Source organism: Galeopterus variegatus, unplaced genomic scaffold (assembly GCF_000696425.1).
Source record: "Galeopterus variegatus unplaced genomic scaffold, G_variegatus-3.0.2 Scaffold1851, whole genome shotgun sequence".
Lineage (NCBI taxonomy): Eukaryota > Metazoa > Chordata > Mammalia > Dermoptera > Cynocephalidae > Galeopterus > Galeopterus variegatus.
Genome location: NW_007727962.1, coordinates 89618 through 108212, shown reverse-complemented (window position 1 = coordinate 108212; position 18595 = coordinate 89618). Strand labels below are relative to the sequence as shown.

Sequence of the window (18595 nt, the reverse complement as noted above, 5' to 3'; positions counted from 1 at the left end):
GAGTATGGATGAAAGAATGGCCCTTGCCATTGTCTGCGCGTGTGTGTGTGTGTCTTGTGTACCCAGCAGATCTTATGGGGACTCTTCTGAGCCCAAGGCATTGAGTTAGACTCTGGCAGAGAAAAGCTGTGTTCCCCTGCATGGCACCCTCAGGGGTTTTCTACCTACTGCAGGACACAGTGCAGCATGCAGACCGATGACAGCACCATGTGCCATGTTAGAGTAGAGAGGTGGATGCTGGCTGGGGTGGGGGGAGAGAGTTCATGGCAGAGGTGGTTCAGAGTCAGGCCCTGAAGAGAGGGGGTTTTAGTGGGGAATGGTTTAGAGGAATCGGTTTCCCACTTAATAAATGCTGCTGTTTGCTGAGCACTTGGCTTGGAAGTTAAACACTCACTGTTGAAGACTGGATTATTCCAGACAGAGGGAAAGGCACAAAGGCTGAAAAGTCCCAAGGGCTGTTTGGAGAACAGCAGGTAGTCCCATTTAGTGTTGGGCAGAGCATGAGGCTCACAGGTAGATTGAGGTCGCGTTGCACAGGGTCACAAACGTCAGGCTGTGGGACTGGATGTTCCTAGCCGTCACTGGAGGGTAAAGATGTTTTGCCCATGAGAGTGAGTGAAGTTCTCATTCCTTTAAAGGCATTTTCATACATTGCAGTTTGCTTTACCATTAGGAGAAATGTAAAAGAATCTAGTTATTTTTCTCCCTTAATTTCCTTTTCTGGGGCAGGCCGGTGAGAATACTTGGTTAGAATATGATGCTGATAACACTAAGATGTCAAGGGTTTAGATCCCTGTACTAGCCAGCCACCAAAAAATAATAATAATAAATTCCTTATAAAACAGCGCCCTGTGGAGGCACACTGGTCTGGGACTTGCCAGCCTCTACTTCTGCACTCCAGCAACCAGGTCACTCTTGACCCTTATGAGTTTTGACCTCTTTTGGGGTCAGTTGCAGGGCCGAATATATCTTGGTTGTTATTGACAAATCCAAGGTTGAATTATGAGGGTGTTTGTGGAAATGTTGATGAGATATTAACTGTGAAGCAAATCTTTGATCTGACTTCCTCTTTGTGTCCCCTTCTGTCTCTCTAGGGTTATGACAACACTGAAAGTAGTGTACGTAAGGCCAGCGTGTTTTGCTTAGTGGCAATTTATTCCGTAATTGGAGAAGATCTGAAACCTCACCTCGCACAGCTCACAGGGAGCAAGGTATGTATAGTGTTACCTGGGCTCATATGCACACCTGGGCTTTGCCAGCTTGTCATAAATCTGCTTGGCAGCAGCTCTGGACCTCAGACAGGTTTTTCTCATTGTGTATGTTTTAGTTGGGCCTTATTTCTCCAAAAGCATTTTTCTGAAGATGAAAATGATCAGCTATATAGTGAAGTCATTTTAAGGTGACATTAAGGTGATACAATGTAGTCTATTCTAACTCCTGGTTTTGAAATGATAACTTTGAGCTCATTTATTCACAAAAGAAAAACAGCTTTGTTTTAGGAACCAACTTGTTTTCTCATGGAAACACTACAGAAATTTACACTTAACAAATAGCTGAGTTGGAGCTAAGACCCTTGTGAGCATCAACAGCAACTTTTAAAAAAAAAAAAAACAGTAACAGCAGCTGGCTCTCGCCTCATGCCCGCCATGTCCCAGGCACTGTTCTGCGCACTGTGCTGTGTGGACTCAGTTCATGACACCATCCCTATGGGGTAGGGATGGTCACCCCTTTAACCTGTGTAAGGGCACACAGAGATCTGACTCCAGAAGCCAAGCTTCTTTCTCACTCTGCTGCCGCTTATGTTCCTTTAAGAGTGTTCTAGAATCAGGGGGAAAAAATGGACCAGAGGGACTGTTGGCTACAGTGCTTATCGGTTTATGTTTTTTAAAAAAAAAAACTCAAATCTGACATGCCAGGCCAGGTGAGAGCAGGTCGAAACCTCCATGCCGTGGTAGGAGGAGCACGTTGAGAAACGGATTCATGGCTCCTGAGAGGGGGCTGGTGGGCCTGGGCGACCTCAGGCTGTGCCACGAGGAGCCCACTCCAGGGGCTGCCTGTGGAGAAGCATGTCTATGTGGAGTTTAATAATCCCCTGGCAGAGACGTGAATGTGAATACAGTCCACTCTGTGAAACTAAGCAGTGGATAGCACAAAGCCAGAAGCACCTGACCCTGCTCCTTATGAGAAGTGGAATCGATGAGTGAGGCTCATTTCTTTTCAAATCAAACTGCCGCTTTGACACAGCTGGTGAGCATCACACGTGACACAGAGTTCTGGGCAAAGACAGCTCTCCCCGTTTGTCTAGAGCAGCGTTTCTCAACCTTAGCACTGTTGACATCTTGGGCCACCCTGTGCATTGTAGACGGTTCGGTGGCATCCCTAACTGCCACCATCTAGATGCCAATAGCACCCCCCCCCAGTTGTGACAATTACTAATGTCTCCATACGTGGCCAGATGTCCTCTGTAGGGCAAAATCAAACCACTGCTCCAGAGGAGATACTTTCCTCCCCTTGCAGACAGGAATAAGCAGTTAGTTAGATTGGTAGAGGTGAATGAGGCAAGTATGGGTCAATGATTTGGGGGCTTCCTTACCTGATTCCATTTTCTAGTTTCTCCTCTCCTGCTCCTGCAAAGGCTCCTCATCAGATCCCTTCCCTAACCACCATCTGAAAAATAATGAGTGTCACTCAGCTGTGTGCAGGGTCGGGAACCCTCCTCTCTCCCCCTGCCGCCATCACCTAGGTGGTTCCTGGCAACAGTGAGGACCTCAGAGACACTATTCACAAAGGGAATTAGATTTATAAAATGGAGAATCCATCCAAAAATATTAGTCAGGCCTTTATCAGATATATGATTTGCATGTATTTTCTCCCATTCTGTGGGTTGCCTTTTTACTCTCTGTCCTTTGATGCACAAAATTTTTCATTTACATGAAGTCCAAATTGTCTATTTTTTCTTTTGTTGCCCACACCTTTTGTGTCATATTCAAGAAATTATTGCCAGATTCAATGTCATGAAGCTTTTACCTGTGTTTTCTTCTAAGAGTTTTATACTTTTAGCTCTTACTTTCCAGCCTCTGATCCACTTTGTGAGTTAATTTTTGTGTATGGTGTTAGATAAGGATTGAACTTTATTATTTTGCATGTGGATATCCAGTTTTCCCAGCACCATTTGCTGAAAAGATTATCCTCTCCTTATTGAATGGTGTTGGCACCCCTGTTGAAAATCATTTCACCATCTATGTGAAGGTTTATTTCTTGGCTGTCTGTTCTGTCCCGTTGGTATATGTATAGTTGTGCCCTCATAACAATGGGCCGTATATACAACAGTGGTCCCATAAGATTATAATGGAGCTGGAGGAGTGTAATAGGCTAAACTGTCCAGGTTTGTTAAGTATACGCTGCAGTGGTTTGCACAATGAAAAAATCACCTAACAATGCATTTCTCCGAATGCATTCTTGTCATTAAGCAACACATTACATGACTGTATGTCTTTATGCCAGTACCTCAGTGTTTGATTACTATAGCTTTGTAGTAAGGTTTGAAATCAGAAGTGTTAGTCCTCCAACTTTCTTCTTTTTAAGATATTATGGCTGTTCAGGATCTCTTGAGATCCTTATGAGTTTTAGAATTGGTTTTTCTATTTGCAAAAAACCTCATTTGGATTTTGATGTGGATTGTATTGAATCTGTAGATCTCTTTGGGCGGTATTGACAACAATATTAAGTCTTCCGATCTATGAACATGGGATGTTTTTCCATTTATTTATATTATCTTTAATTTCTTTCAGCAACATTTTGTTGTTTTCATTGTGTGAGTCGTTTACCTCCTTAGTTAATTCTGAAGAATTTTATTCTTTTTGATGGTATTGTAAATGGAATTTTCTTAATTTTCTTTTTGGATTGTTCATTGTTAGTGCACAGGAATGCAGTTTATTTTTGCTTGTTGATTTTTATATCCCGCTTCTTTGCTGAACTCATTTATTAGTTATAATAGTTTTTTTTTTTCTGAAACCTTCATAGTTTTCTATGTGTAATATCTACAAACAAAGATAATTTCTTCCTTTCCAATTTACTTTTTCCTTTCTTCTTCATTACTTTTACTACTTTTTCATGCCTAATTGTTCTGGCTGAAACATTCAGTACTATATTGAAGTGGTGAAAGCAATCCTCTGATCTTAGAAAAGTTTCCAGAGTCTTTCACCACTGAGTATGATGTTTGCAGTTGGTTTTCATATATGGCTTTTAATATGTTAAGGTACTATCCTTCAATTTCTAGTTTGTTGAGTGTTTTTATGATGAAAGTATATTGAATTTTGTCAAATTCTTTTCTGCATCAGTTGAATGTGTTTTTTCTCCTTCATTCTGTTAACATGGTGTGTATTGCATTGATCTATTTTCATATGTTGAACCATCTTTGCATTCCAGGAATAAATCCCATATCGTGGTACCTAATCCTTTTCATTTGCCACTGAATTTGGTTTGCTAGCCTTTTGTTGAGAATTTTTGCATCAGTAAGGGATATTGGTCTGTAATTTTCCTGTGGTGTCTGTCTGGTTTTGGTATCAGGGCAATGCTATTCTTAAAAAATGTTTGGAAGTGTTCCCTTTTCAGTTTTTTGGAAAAGTTTGAGAAGGATTGGTATTAGTTCTTCTCTAAATGTTTGGTAGAATTCACCAGTGAAATCTTCTGGTCCAGGCTTTTCTTTGTCAGGAAATTTTTGATTACTGATTCAACCTCCTTACTAGTTACAGGTCTATTGACATTTTATCTTTCTTTATGATTCAGTCTTGATAGGTTTTGTGTTTCTGGGGAATTTGTCCATTTCATCTAGGTTATCCAGTTTTTTGAAATATGATTGTTCATAGTACTCCCTTATAATCCTTTTTATTTCTATAGAATCAGTAATAATGTTTCCACACTTATTTCTGATTTTAGGGGTGTGTGTGTGTGTGTGTGTCTGTGTGTCTGTGTGTTTGGGTGACTGGCCAGTATGGGGATCCATCCAAAGTGTTTTCTTTTTCTTAGTCCATCTAGCTAAAGGTTTATCAATTTTGTTGATCTTTTCAAAGAACCAGCTTTTGGTTTCATTTATTTTTTTAATTGCTTTTTTTCTATTTTCTATTATTTCATTTACCTCTGTTCTAATCTTTATTATTTTCTTCTGCTAGCTTTGGGTTTAGTTCATTCTTTTTTTTCTAGGTTCTTTTTTTTTTTTCTTTTTTGTCTTTTTTACTGACCGGCAACAGGATCACAACCCTCGGTGTTGCACCTGCACTGCGCTCAACCAGTGAGCGGGAACCGGTCTCCACATGGGATCCGAACCCTCGGCGGGAGCGCCGCCACACTCCCAAGCGGCGCACTCTCCAGTGCGCCACCGGGCCAGCCCTCTAGGTTCTTAAGATGTAAATTTAAGTTGTTGATTTGAGATCTGTCTTCTTTTTCATGTAAGCATTTACAGCTATAAATTTCGCTCTCAGTGTTTTTGCTGCATCAAAAAAGTTTTAGAATATTATGTTTTTATTTTCATTTGTCTCAAAATATTTTCTCATTTACCTTGTGATTTCTTCTTTGACCCATTGCTTAAGAGTGTATTGTTTAATTTCCACAGATTTGTGAATTCTTCAGTTTTCTTTCTGTTATTGATCTCTAACTTCATCCTGCTGTGGTCAGAGACAATACTCTGTGTGATATCTGTCTTTTTAAATCTGTGAAGACTTAATCTGTGGCCTCACATATGGTCTATCCTGGGAAATATCCCATGTGCATTTGAGAAGAATGTGCATGCTGTTGTTATTGGGTAGTGTGTTCTGTATATGGCTGTTAGATCTAATTGGTTTATCGTGGTGTTTGTTCATGTCCTCTCTTTTCTTACTTCTGTCTCATTCTATCCATTACTGAGAGTGGAGTATTGATGTCTATAACTATTATTGTAGAACTGTGTTCCTCCCTTCAGTTCTGTCAATTTTTGCGTCATATATTTTGAGGATCTGTTTTTAGGTATGTAAATGTTTATAATTGTTACATCTTCTTGCTGTATTGAGCCTTTTATTAATATATAATGTCTTCGTCTCTTATAACTTCTTAAAATTTAAAGTCTATTTTCTCTGCTGTTGGTATAGCCACACTTGCTCTCTTTGGTTACTATTCGCATGGAATCTTTCCATCCTTTTATTTTCAATCTATGGTTCTTTGGATCTAAAGTGAGTCTCTTGGAGATGGCATACAGTTGGATCTTTTTTTTTTTTTTTTTTTTTTGTCTATTCTGCCAATCTCTTGTCTTTTGATTGGAGAGTTTAATTTATTTATATTTAAAGTAATTACTGATAAGGAGGGTCTAACTTCTAGCCAATACTTTGGGGGTGTGAGTAGGGATGTCAGGGGAGCTTTACCTTTGTTAGGAGCTCTGTAGGGTTGCTCTTCCAATTCCCACTGACCATTAGAGGGCCCTGTGTTCTAGTGGACCACACATATTAGCATGAGCATGTCTTAAAGGGTCCCCCTGGAGATCAGCCCCTCCTTCCTGGGCTGGCTTATAATTGTCTGAGTCCCATAGCCTGCTTGGGGCAAGACAGATAAGGACTGAGATAGTAAATTTTTTATAATTCCCTTGATCTTACAAGTTGTAGGTTACATAGATTTTTTAATGGGCATTCTGCTTCTGCAAATGTCAGTTTCTTTTTATTCTAACCAATTGAGCAACCAGTTAGCCCCCTCTTTTCATTGTTAATATGATCAAGCAAATTATCAACATAATTCATTAATTTAGTGGCATTCAACAAATATTTATTAAGTGCCTACTGTGTTACCTGCTGTTTTATGTATTTTGAGGGTCCAAAGGGGCTTCAGTTAAAAGCAAATGTGGTCACAGATATGAAAGCCCTTTCATCATAAAGCATTATATCAATCCAAGTTAATGTTATTTTGTGACACAGTATCTGCCTGTAGCAGATTGAATTATGTCCCCCAAAACTCACTGAAGTTTGGGTTGTATCCCCCAAGTTTTATGTATTAGAAACTTAGCCCCCACTATGACTGTTAAGAGAGTGGGAAATCCTACTATGGTAATTGAAAGGTGGAGCCTTGAAGAGGTGATTGGATTGAAGGACCCTGCAACAGTGGATGGATTAAAAATGGTGGTCAGGGTGTGGTTCTGAGGGCCACACCAGAAGGGAGAGGACTCTCTCTCTCTCTCTCTCTCTCTGCTTACACCATCTTGCATTGTGAGATCCCTGGGTCACTGTTGCCACCACCAGATGCACTTTGGACTTCCCAGCCTCAGAAGCTGTAAGCAATAATTTCGTTTTCTTGGGCCAGCCCGGTGGCACACTCGGTAGAGTGCGGCGTCTGGGAGCGCGGCGGTGCTCCCGCCGAGGGTTCGGATCCCATATACAGACCAGTCCGCTCACTGGCTGAGCGCGGTGCGGGCACGACACCAAGGGTTGCGATCCTGTTACCGGTCACGAGAAAAGACAAAAAAAAAAAGGAAAAAATAATAATAATAATTTCGTTTTCTTTGTAAGTTACCCAGTTTCAGTTATTTTGTTACAAGCAACAAAAATGGACTAATACACTGGCCTCAGGGAGGTCTAATCTTCTCAGAAGGAACAGGCAAACTGCTGCTGACTGTAGCATAAGGCAGCACGTGCTGAGTCTAAATGAGGGGCCAGAGCCATAGGCATAGGAAGGAAGGAGTGGTTGAATCCAGATGCGCGCATCAGGGGAGGCTTTCTCGGGGTGGCCTGTAGGATAGGTCTCAGAGGCTGCAGTGGTCAGTAGGCTTCAGTAAGCAGGAATGTGAGTGTGTGGTGGAAGCAACCACTTCAGCAAAGGTGCGAAGATTTGAGAACATGACCCTGACCTTGGCCTGGTTGCTTTATCCCTATGCAGCAGGTTCTCACCCTGCTTGTCCCCCTGGCTCTGATGGAGCCCGTGGGCTGTAGCAGCCCTTGAGATGTGTGGCTGTGCCCCTCAGATCGTTTTCTCCTGGAGGCCCTGCGGCCTGCCTAGTTGTGACACTTTGTGTTCTTTCTGTAACAGCCCACTGCTTTTCTCTCTCCCCTCCAGACTCTGACCTCCTTCCTCTCTGTGGCCCTAGCACCTGGCAGATGCATTTGATGAGTAATAGTCACTTGGGAAATGTTTGTGGAATGAATTCCCCAACAAAGGGAACTAAGGGACATGCTGTTTTCTTATTGTCTCCTGGGTTGTTTTTTCCTGTTTTCTACTTTCTGATTGCTCTTCCTCCTGCTAATTCGTTGTTGTCTTCTCTTTTCAGATGAAGCTTCTAAACTTATATATAAAGAGGGCACAGACCACGAATAGCAACAGCAGCTCCTCCTCTGACGTTTCCACACACAGCTAATGGCAGCACCAGTCTCTCTGCGTAGACCCAGAAGTGATGGGTGGTGCCTCTCAGAGACCTTTCCCCACCCCTTCATCGGCTGCCCCGTCAGTACAGGAAGGCCTGCAAATATTTATTACAATCAGTATTTTGGTCCCTTCCAGCTTTTGTGTAGAATCTTACTGGAATTGAATGTAAAGGAAGCAAGGCCTGCACTGCAGTCCTCGTCAAAAGCAGGAGTGAGAAAAGAGAAGAGCCACACATCACGTGCCTCGTTCAGCCTGCTGAGACTGCAAACCCTGTGTGTGGTGCCCTTGTTAAAAGTCAGAGCTCTCTAGCCAATGCTTGGTAGAAAGTAGTTTTTTTTTTTTTTTTTTGTCCCGTTAATAACAGATTTGGGGGTGGGGTGGGTATTACTTTGTGTTCCTCGTTCTTAGCTTATTTTCTTATGAAGACAGTCTGTGTGGGGCAAAGCTCGCCCCCTTCACAGCCATCATCATGAAAGGTTGTATGTCTTCAAAACAAGTCTTTAAAGACTTGTTTTGAGACCTACTAAAAACGGAATCAAGTCTTGGCAAGAAAAGAAGAAAAGCCTGAAGATGGTCTTTAATAAGCACCTGGAATTCCACTTATATCCAGACTGGTGGCCAACTGCCTGGCTTTTGGCACAGAATCTGAAGGGATTTACCCCCAGTGTCCTTCTAGCACCCTCTGAACAACTCCACAGATGCGTTCCTATTCCAGAGCTTCCATTCGAAAGAATTCTTAAAGTGCAAACAAAAAAAATAAGGTAAATTTAAAGCATCACTTAGGGATGCCTGAAATGGCATTTCATGAAGCCCAGAAGATAAAACTGAAGTGGTCTGTCTTACAACTAAGACCTGGGGGAAACACTATGGTTACAGGCATTCTCCCAGGATCCTTGTATTTGAGGGCAGTTGCTGATTCAGATTTAGCTCCGTGTTCTTTCCTCTCTTCCTCAGCTTTGCCTAAGCTGTTCAGATCTAAAATGTTCTGTTGATCTGATAAGTGGCAACTTTACCATCTTAGTTTTGACTTCTCTGTTTAATTTGGGATTAAGAGCAAAAAGAAGTCTAGAGAGACTGGGTATCAGAATTTTTTTATGTATAAACCAAAGTACTTCCTTGATCGTCTATTGAAATAGTCATCGTTTAAGGAAAAAGTAATTATGATAAGTGGCAGATTGCAGAAAAGCAGGATTTGAAATACACTTTTAGAATCTGTTTCTTTTCCTTCCATGAGAAACCACCAGGCTCCCCTTTTTTAACCTCTTGAGGGTCTAATTGCTCCAATAAAAGTAACTGTAGATTTGGAGTCTGGTTAAATAAGTTTTGAGTAAATTCTTAAACCAAATGGTAATTCTTAATGCAATCATGGGGACTTCAACTGTCTCCTCTATTTTAGATTTTCTAAATTGGACTGATTTTCCATAAGGAAAATGCTTCCTTTGATATTAATTTGAATGAGGTATTTGCTATTCCAATGCAGAGTCTGCTGCAGCTGCTGGAACTGAAAGCAGAGGCCGGGGTGCCCAACCAAGTGTGTGGTTCTCACCACTAATTTCCACAGACCCCCCTTCTTCTCTGACCATCCAGATTTAATGTGCGAAGTTGTACAAGTCAGATACCTTATTTGGAAATACACACTTAAAATAAAGGCCTCCTAATGTCCAGAACAGTGAAGCCCCGGGATGCCATCTGTGTGTGTTATGTGTGTGGAGGGGGCATCTCACACATGTAGAGTACCCACTGCTGCTGTTTAGGGAACTTCAGGGGTGTGTTTTAAGTGGTTGAATGTAACTGGCTGACTTTGGCTCAGAATATAGCAGGACCAGGCCTTACTTTCATTGATAAATACTGTTTTGTTCATATTTCATTAATGGGATTTCTTTTTACATTTTACAAGTGAGTCAGGGAGTCTTTTGGTTACTCCTCTGTTGTGGAAATGTGTGTTCTGGCCAGGTTATTTATGAGTTATTTTATGCCGTGCAGTTAGACTTTTCTCCTTGAGCTCTGAGTGCAGGAAGCTCACCACAGCCCCCGTGTAGTTGGGAAGGATCTCGACCATTGCTTCATGGCCTCATAGTACTCACAAAGGGCTAGCCTCGAATGTCACTTGCTCAGTCTTCAATCTCCTGACTTAGAGAGAGGTACAATCACTCCGCAGATCTCTTGACCTCAATTCGGAAACTGCTGCCCACCGCGCCGAGGAGACTCGCATGCCACCGCCACCTCACCGGGAGGGCGGCCGCGCCCCCGCCGCCCCTCCGAGCCCTGACAGCTGCCGCTGCCTTGCCGCGCCGCCGCCTCCCTGTTGGCCCCGCCACGTGGGACAGCAGAGCCCCAGAACTCTGCCTCCCTGTCTACCTGGCCGGCCCCGGCCACAGCCCACGGCGAGGGGCCGGTCGTCTGAGTCACGCTCCCTCCAAGCTCCTGCCGCCCTCTTCTGGCCGAGGCGCCGCCGCCTCCGGGCCCGAGCGCACAGCAGGCCGCCTGGTCCACGCCGTCACTAGCTTACCTGCGCAGGTAGTGCGTGCCCTGGTCTGTCTCTCAGATCTTCTTTTTCTTTCCCTGCCGCCCTTTATTTATCAAGCATAATATTATACGTTAAAGGACAGCAAATAAGAACTTCGTAGAATCCCACCAGGACTTTGCTAATGATAATGTTTGGAAATGAAAAATGCTCTGAAAAATATCAGCCACCAAAATAGTTTTGTTGGCACTGTGTTCACACGCATGGTCCCCACACCTCCCCCTTGGGTGGGGTTTTTTGTTTTTTGGGTTTTTTGGGGCTTTTTCATGTTACATCCATATCTGTATTTATATCTTATTTGTTTCACTCTCAAGTGTATCATGGCAAATGTACAGATTTTTTTTGTTAATAATGTGCTAGGATTTGCTAAAAAAGAAAACAATGAAAAAACCCATTTTGAGTTTGCCTTAGAATAAATGAAACTTAATTCAATTTCCTGCCTTGATGCTGTCTTTATTATCACTATGTCTTGTACAGAGCTTATCCTGTCTCCCTGCCAGCAGAACATGGCTTTATTTATAAAGAATCCGGGAGGACTGCATTAACGGAGCTCTTTCTCCTCACTACAGAGAGAGGCCAAACCACAGGGGAAGTGTCCTACCTGACAGGGTCCCCTGGGAACTGGCTGCTGTGCAGTGGGTGTGGTGAAAAGGTTGGAGATGAGGGCCTAGGGCAGCAGGAGCGGGGGCCTCCCTTGTCTGGGCCCCATTTCCTCATCTGAGCAGCAAGAACATTCGCTTCCAGAAAAGTTGGAAGCAGGAGAACCTGCACCTTGCATCCTGAGACTAGACAGAGATGCTGAGAGCAGGCATCTCCTGGTGCTCCTGCCACCTCTTCTGTGCAAGTCACCTGGACACAGGACGGGGCTTGGCAGGGGCTGCCTAAGCTGTGGGGGTGGGGTCTTGGGGGGAACGAGTGCATGACACCGAGGGCTCCATGACCCCTTCTTTGAGGCTTACTTTTTTTCCCAATTCTAATTGTAAAATACACATAACACAACATATACTATCTTGACCATTGTAGGTGCAGTCAGTGGCATTCAGAACATTCTCACCGTTGTGCGCCATCACTACCACCCATCCACAGAACTTTTTCATCTCGTGAAACTGATACTCTGCACCCATTAAACACCAGTTCCTCAGTCCCCCTCTGGCAGCTCCTGGCAGCCACCATTCTGCTTTCTCTCTCTGAATTTCACAACTCTGAATATCTCATATAGGGGAAACCATACAGTATTTGTCCTTTTGTGACTGGCTTATCTCACTTAGCATGATGTCCTCTAAGTTTAGAATTATTTTGTTCCTTACTTATTAAGGCTGAATAGTATTCCATTGCATGGATGTGCCAGATTTTGAGAAGCATTACTTTTTATCAAAGACAGTTTGAGTTTTCCATCGTGTTCCATGAGACACTTCAAGTGCCACTGTCCCTGTGATCTTGTGCCCCTTTCTCCTGTGGTCCACTGCCTCGCTCCCTGTTCGAGATGTTACTGCAGAGTGCTACAGATCACAGATACCTGGGTTGCAATTCCAGCTCCATTCCATTTCCCCCTTGGGCAAGTCGCTTTACTTCCTCAGTCTTTTCATTTATAAGTTGAGTTGAGAACCAGCTGGTGGAGGCATTGAGAGGGTTAATGGAGATGGTGTATGTGAAGCAGCTGGCACCTAATAAATGCTCCAGACAGTCACCTGCCCTGCCTCCCACTGTGGACTTGGAAATGCACTGGCCTGAAGTCATCGCCACCCCTCCACACACACACACCTGCGTGTACAGTCAGAGGCTGTTATTCATTAGCAAATGTGGAAAACCCCTGGGGGGACGGACCAGGTTCAGGCAAGGCAGGCGGTTCGCTTTCCAGATTTGATTCTCTACCCCCTGCTGCCATTGCCCTTCCTCATCCAACGCTGCCAGGAGTTCTTGCCATTTTTAGGAGGGTCACAGGCCATGGGTGGGGGTTCTTGGCTTCATCAGCAGTTCTTGGCTTTGAGGGATCTGAATGGTCTTCTCTCCAGAAAAATGCACCTTTCCACTCAGTTTGGCAGGCAATCATAGGTTTCCAAAGGTTGCCAGAGCTGGCCCAAGGTTCCCAGGTGAAAACCTTTGGCTTAAAGACCCCTGCTGTTGATGTTCTTAGATTGATAATGGGGGCAGGGGGGCAGTTGCCCAGCAACGTTAATATCGTTTGTGAGGCAGTTAATACTTGAGGAGTTCTTTACACCAGTTCTGAGATGCAGATAAGGGAAATGCTCTTACGTTCGATTTCCAGATGAGGAAACTGAGGCACAGGAACACCCTCCTTTCCCTCAGCTGCTAGATAGTGGAATGGGGGCTAGACCCCAGACTCCTGCCTTAGCCTAGCATCTCTCTCCCAACCTCATCAGGCCTCCCACCCTTCGCACAGCTTCCCTGAAGTGACCAGAGCTCGTCTTCAGAACACACATCAGAGCCCCAACCAGTTCAGTAGGGTTGAGATGAGGCCTGAAGACATGCGTTTCCAGCAAGTTCCCAGGTGATGCTGATGCTGCTGGTCTGAGAAGCACTGTAGAGCATTTTACTTAAAACATGACAGGTTGCTTGGTCTCAAGCTTGGGGACAATCCCTGAGAAAAGCAGTCACAGGAAACAGTGCTGGGCCTCAGGAGTGCCAGCCAGACCATCTCTGTCATTGTGGGGAACTGTGGTGACCGGCTATCTTAGTGTCCAGACCAGGACTTTGGTGATGCCATTAGTAGAGAGAAACCAGGAATGTCTCAGGCCTCCTGCGCGCAAAGCTCCCTCTTCAGGGGAAAGCTCTTTCCCAGCAAAGCTCAACCCAAACCCCGCCTGGCCTTTCCCATTTCCTCCAGTATTTATTAACTCATACTTCAGTGGCTCCGGGCAAGAACGGACAAAGGTCATGTGAATGGGCATCTAATCCTAGATTATGTATTTATAAAAGACATTAAAATGCTTCCACACCATGCCCCCCTCAGGCAGTGGGGCCTGCTGCCAGGGCAGAGGCCCAGGAGGTTGACTCGCCAGGCCCTCGGTCCTCTCCTGGAGGCAGAGTCCTGAGTCAATTCCCAGCAGCTCTGGGATGCCCCTGCCTCCCTCAGTGCCCCAACAGGCCACTGGGTTGCAGGGGGAACAGTCCTGGGGAAACCAGGGGTGAGACAGGAAGGGCCGCAGCCAGACCCCACCCCCTACCATGACAGCTTGGAAGGCTCCATGTCGTTGCCTCTCCTATGGCTTCCAGCTGCCCCATCTGCAGCCCTGCCATTCCCCACGGGACATTTCCTCATTCTTTGGTAGTGACAATTGCTGGTGCCTGCTGAATGCTTACTACCTGCCAAGCTCTGTTCCACTGCTTTGCCGAGCTGATTTAATCCTCACAACAACCCTATGAGCTAACTCCGATGATTATTCCCATTTTACAGATGGGAAAGAGAGGCACAGAGAGGTTGAGTAATTCACCTGGGGCAACACAGCTAATAAGAGGCAGAGCTGGAATCTGAACCCAGGAAGTCTAGCTCTAGACTGAACCAGAGTCTTGCTTTGCATTTCTGGCCCTTCTCTGAGGCTCCCTTCCACTTCCCATCCACCTGACTCTTGTCAGCAGGTTCAGGTGGGCCCTGGTCACAGGCCTGCCGAGCTGTTTGACACCAAGCTCATGGTAAACATGTAAGCAGCACCCCTGGGGGACTGCTCACTGGGCAAGGCCCTGCTTGGCTGCAGGAGTCTGGGGCTTGAATCCAACCCTAAGTGTTTCAGGGTCTGTGACTTTAGCTGAATGACTCCAGCTTCAGACAACCCTAATTTCTTCCTCTGTAAAATCTAAGGAGATGGAAATTGAGGGGTGGGGGATGGAGGGCAGGGGACAATGGGACTGGAGGAAGTGGAGGGGGAGCAGGACTGTGCAAGTGTCCTTTTCCTTTGATATGCCTGCCCCCTGCACCTCCAGCTCTTCTCCGGGCACCCTCTCTACAGGGCACCCATCCACCCAAACCTTTCCAGGCCTGCTCTGCATTGACCAGCCACATCTGATCTCCTCTGAGTTCCAGATTCACACACCGAACTCCTTTCTTGATTTCTGTACATGGATGCCTCAGGGGCTTCTTGGAGTATTTCCGCAATCAGACTTTTGAGCTGGTCTCCCAAACCTGCTGTTCTCCCTTCTGGAAGGTGGAAGCCCCACCCACCCAGATGCTAATGCCAGCCCTGTTCTCTTATACGGTAGAAGATTCATATACATTATAACCCATCAGTTCCACTCCTGGAGCATGCCCTAGACAAACCCTCTAATGAGTGTGTGGGAGACATGTGCAAGGGTGTTAAAGGCCATGTGATCTCTAATGGTTGAAAGTAAGACACAGCCCTCATGTGCCCTGAGAGGAGAATAGGTAAAGAAGTTGATTGTTTTGATTAGTCTCCTATTAATTCTTTGGATTATCATAGATGTGGAAACCAAAAACAAAATTCTTACAGAGAATTTACAGGCCTGAGAAAATATATCTGTGGACTTCCATTCAAAGAATGCCATCCGATATGAGACTGTTCAATGTCCGAACAGGCCTGTGTCTGAAGGGATGACACCAAATACAGAACACCATCACCCTTTGCAGGACACCCTTTCTGCACATGGTGGTGGGGAAGACAGGGGTCAGCAGAGAGGACCCACCTCTTTCCAGCACCCATTTCTCACAGCCCCTCAGGCCCCGAAACGTTAGCTATGCTTTGTCCCCTCTGGCTCCTGTCCTGCTCAGCTCAGCTCACTCCCTCCCACCTGGTTTTCTTCCTAATAAAGGCCAAAAGTTGAAATGGTTCTAATGTGGTCCAAACTGGTATTTATCACAGAAGGCCCTGCTTTTTCAGCCAAGTCTGAGGTCCCTTTTATTCTCTGTGAGACATTCCCCAAAAGGATAGGAAAGAGGACCCAAGAGAAACACGGAGAGGCAGGTGCCCAGGAGATGGCTGCTCTTGGACACGTCAGGCTGCAGAGGAGAGATGTCGAGTCTGAGGGGGTGCACCAGCTTAACGCCTTGCCCAACCTTTCTAGCACGCCTTTCTCTGCTGCTGAGCCAAACGTCCTTGATGCTAAGATTTCAGGTGTGGCTGGGTTCTACCCAAGAGATTCACCTTACAAGATGGGAAGCATTTTTTGCTGAGGATGTACACGATGGTGGTGACTTTTGGTTTTGGTGGTGACTTTTGGTTCTTGCGGGGCAGCTCAGGTGCAAGTTCTAGCTTGCCACTTTGTGAAACAGTTTGGCAGTTCTGCAAAAAGTTACCACATGACCCAGCAATTTCAAACCCAGATATTTACCCAAGAGAACTGAAAATACATGTCCACACAAAAACTTATACAAGAATGTTTGTAGCAACATTGTTCATAATAGCCAAAAAGTGGAAACATGTACATCAACTGATCAATAAATAAAAAATGTAGTATAGCCATACAACAGAAGATTACTTGGCCATGAAAGAAGCTGGTCACAGAAGACTATATATTGTATGACTCTATTTATATGAAATGTCCAAAATAGGCAAATCCAGAGACTCAGAAAATAGATTAGTAGTTGCCAGGGGCGGGAGGAAGGCTAGAATGAGAAGCAACTGCTCTGGATATGAAATTCCTTTTAGAATAATAAAAATATTCTGGAATTAATAGTGGTGATGGCTGCACATGCTTGTGCAAAAACCACTATATTATATACACTTTAAAATAAAACAAAAAAGATGAGTATATACAATCTAATAATAACTTTATTATGCCAAAATGTAGATGAAATGGATGGATTGTAGAAAAATATGAGCCAAAAATTACACAAGGAAAAAAGAAAGTGTTAATACTCTTATTACTATTAAAGGAATTGAATACATAATTTAAAACCTTCACACAAAGAAAACTCCAAGACCAGATGGCTGCACTTGTACATTTTACCAAACATTTAATGAAGAAAAAAAATGCCAACCCCACACAAACTCCTCCAGAGAATAGAGTAAAAGGAAACATTACCTTATCAGGTCAAAATAACCTTGATGCCAAACCTGATAAGACATTATGAGAAAGGAAAATTACAGGCCAGTCTCACTCACTAACATAGAAGTAAAAATCTAAAACAAAACATTGGCAAACAAAATCTTGTACTATGTAATGATCATGTAGTACTTACTCCAAAGTTGGATTAACCTTAGAAAAATCAATTAATGAAATTCATTATATGAAGAGTATAGAAGAAAAATCGACATCATTGTAATAGATATAGAAACAGCATTTTTTAAAATTCAACATACATTCATGATTTTAAAAATACTTTCAGCAAACTCAGAATAGAAGGATACTTTGTTAATCTGATAAAGGGTACGTATAAAAAACCTAGAGCAAATTTCATACTTAATGATGAGATGTTGAAAACTTCCCCTGTGAGATCTGGAACAAGGCAAAGATGCATTTTATCACCACTTTATTGAATATTGTATTGCAGGCCCTAGCCAGTGTAGAAGGGCAAGAAAAAAACAGGTTAAAGGCATAAGGACTGGAAAGGAAAAATATAAAACTGTTCTAATTTGTGAATGAAATGACTATGCCTACAGGTAAATTGCTAGAATTCATAATGAGTTCAGCAAAGTTGCTAGATAAATTCAGTAAAAACTTTATATTTTCAATAACAAATAGGAAATAAAATTTTTAAATAGATACTGTTTACAACAGAATAAAAATTTTGAATGCCCAGAAATAAACCTAACAGAGAAAATGGGCAAGACTTCCCTGAAGAAAACTATGAAAAACATTCTTGTGAGAAAAAGATTCAAATAAACAGAAAGATATGTTCATAAATTGGAAGACACAGTATTGTAAAGTTGTCCGTTCTCCCCAGATGATCTATATAGTTAATGCAATTCTAATAAAAATCCCGACAGGTGTTGTTATGCATTTTAATATGCTGATTTTAAACTTCATATGGAAAAGCAAATGGGCAATAGCCAAGATGCACTGGAAGAAGAAAAAAACCAAGGGGGGAGGATTTGTTCTATCAGAAATCAAGGATTTTTACAAAGCTCACAATAATTAAAGTGGTGTGGTATTCTGTAATAATAGACAAATAGATGAAGAGAATACATAAAGAGCCCAGAAATAAACCACGCATATTGGGGTTTACGACAGAGATAGCACTGCAAAAAGCAGTGGGAAACGGAAAGTGTTTTCAATAAATGGATGGTGTCAACTAGATATGCATGTGGTTATATCCCTACCTCACACCGTGCACAAAATTAACCAGGCAGATTGGAGGCCTGAACATGGAAGTTAAAAGAAACCATTTAGAAGATAACTGAGGAGAATATCTTCATGATCTCGGTGTAGGGAAGATTTCTCAAACAGGACATAAAGAGCAATAATCATTAAGAAATGGGTCAATAAATTGACTCCTTAAAATGAATAATTTCTAGTTATCAAAGCAATCATTAAAAGAGTGAAAAAGTAAGCTACAGAGTGGGAAAATGTATTTGCAATAGATTTAACCAACAAAGGGCTCAATATCAAAATACATAAAAGAAAAACTCAGGGCCGGCCCGGTGGCGCACTGCTACAGTGTGCCGCTTGGGAGCACGGCGGCGCTCCCACCGAGGGTTCGGATCCCACATACAGACCGGTTCCCGCTCACTGGCTGAGTGAGGTGTGGGCGCAGCACCGAGGGTTGCGATCCCGTTGCCGGTCCCA

At 43.6% G+C, this 18595-nt stretch overlaps 1 protein-coding gene across 19 annotated transcripts in view; it reads left to right on the top strand.

Annotated features, from left to right (window-relative positions):
• CLASP1 (cytoplasmic linker associated protein 1) overlaps positions 1–11329 on the top strand; it is a 142347-nt gene extending 131018 nt beyond the window's left edge. For all 19 annotated transcript variants that reach the window (XM_008579299.1, XM_008579295.1, XM_008579298.1 and 16 more), the window contains 2 exons: positions 1095–1211; positions 8279–11329. In XM_008579299.1, coding sequence (XP_008577521.1) covers positions 1095–1211; positions 8279–8365 — 204 coding nt within the window. In that variant the 3' untranslated portion in view covers positions 8366–11329. The remainder of the gene's footprint in view (positions 1–1094; positions 1212–8278) is intronic.
• Positions 11330–18595: the final 7266 nt, after the last annotated feature.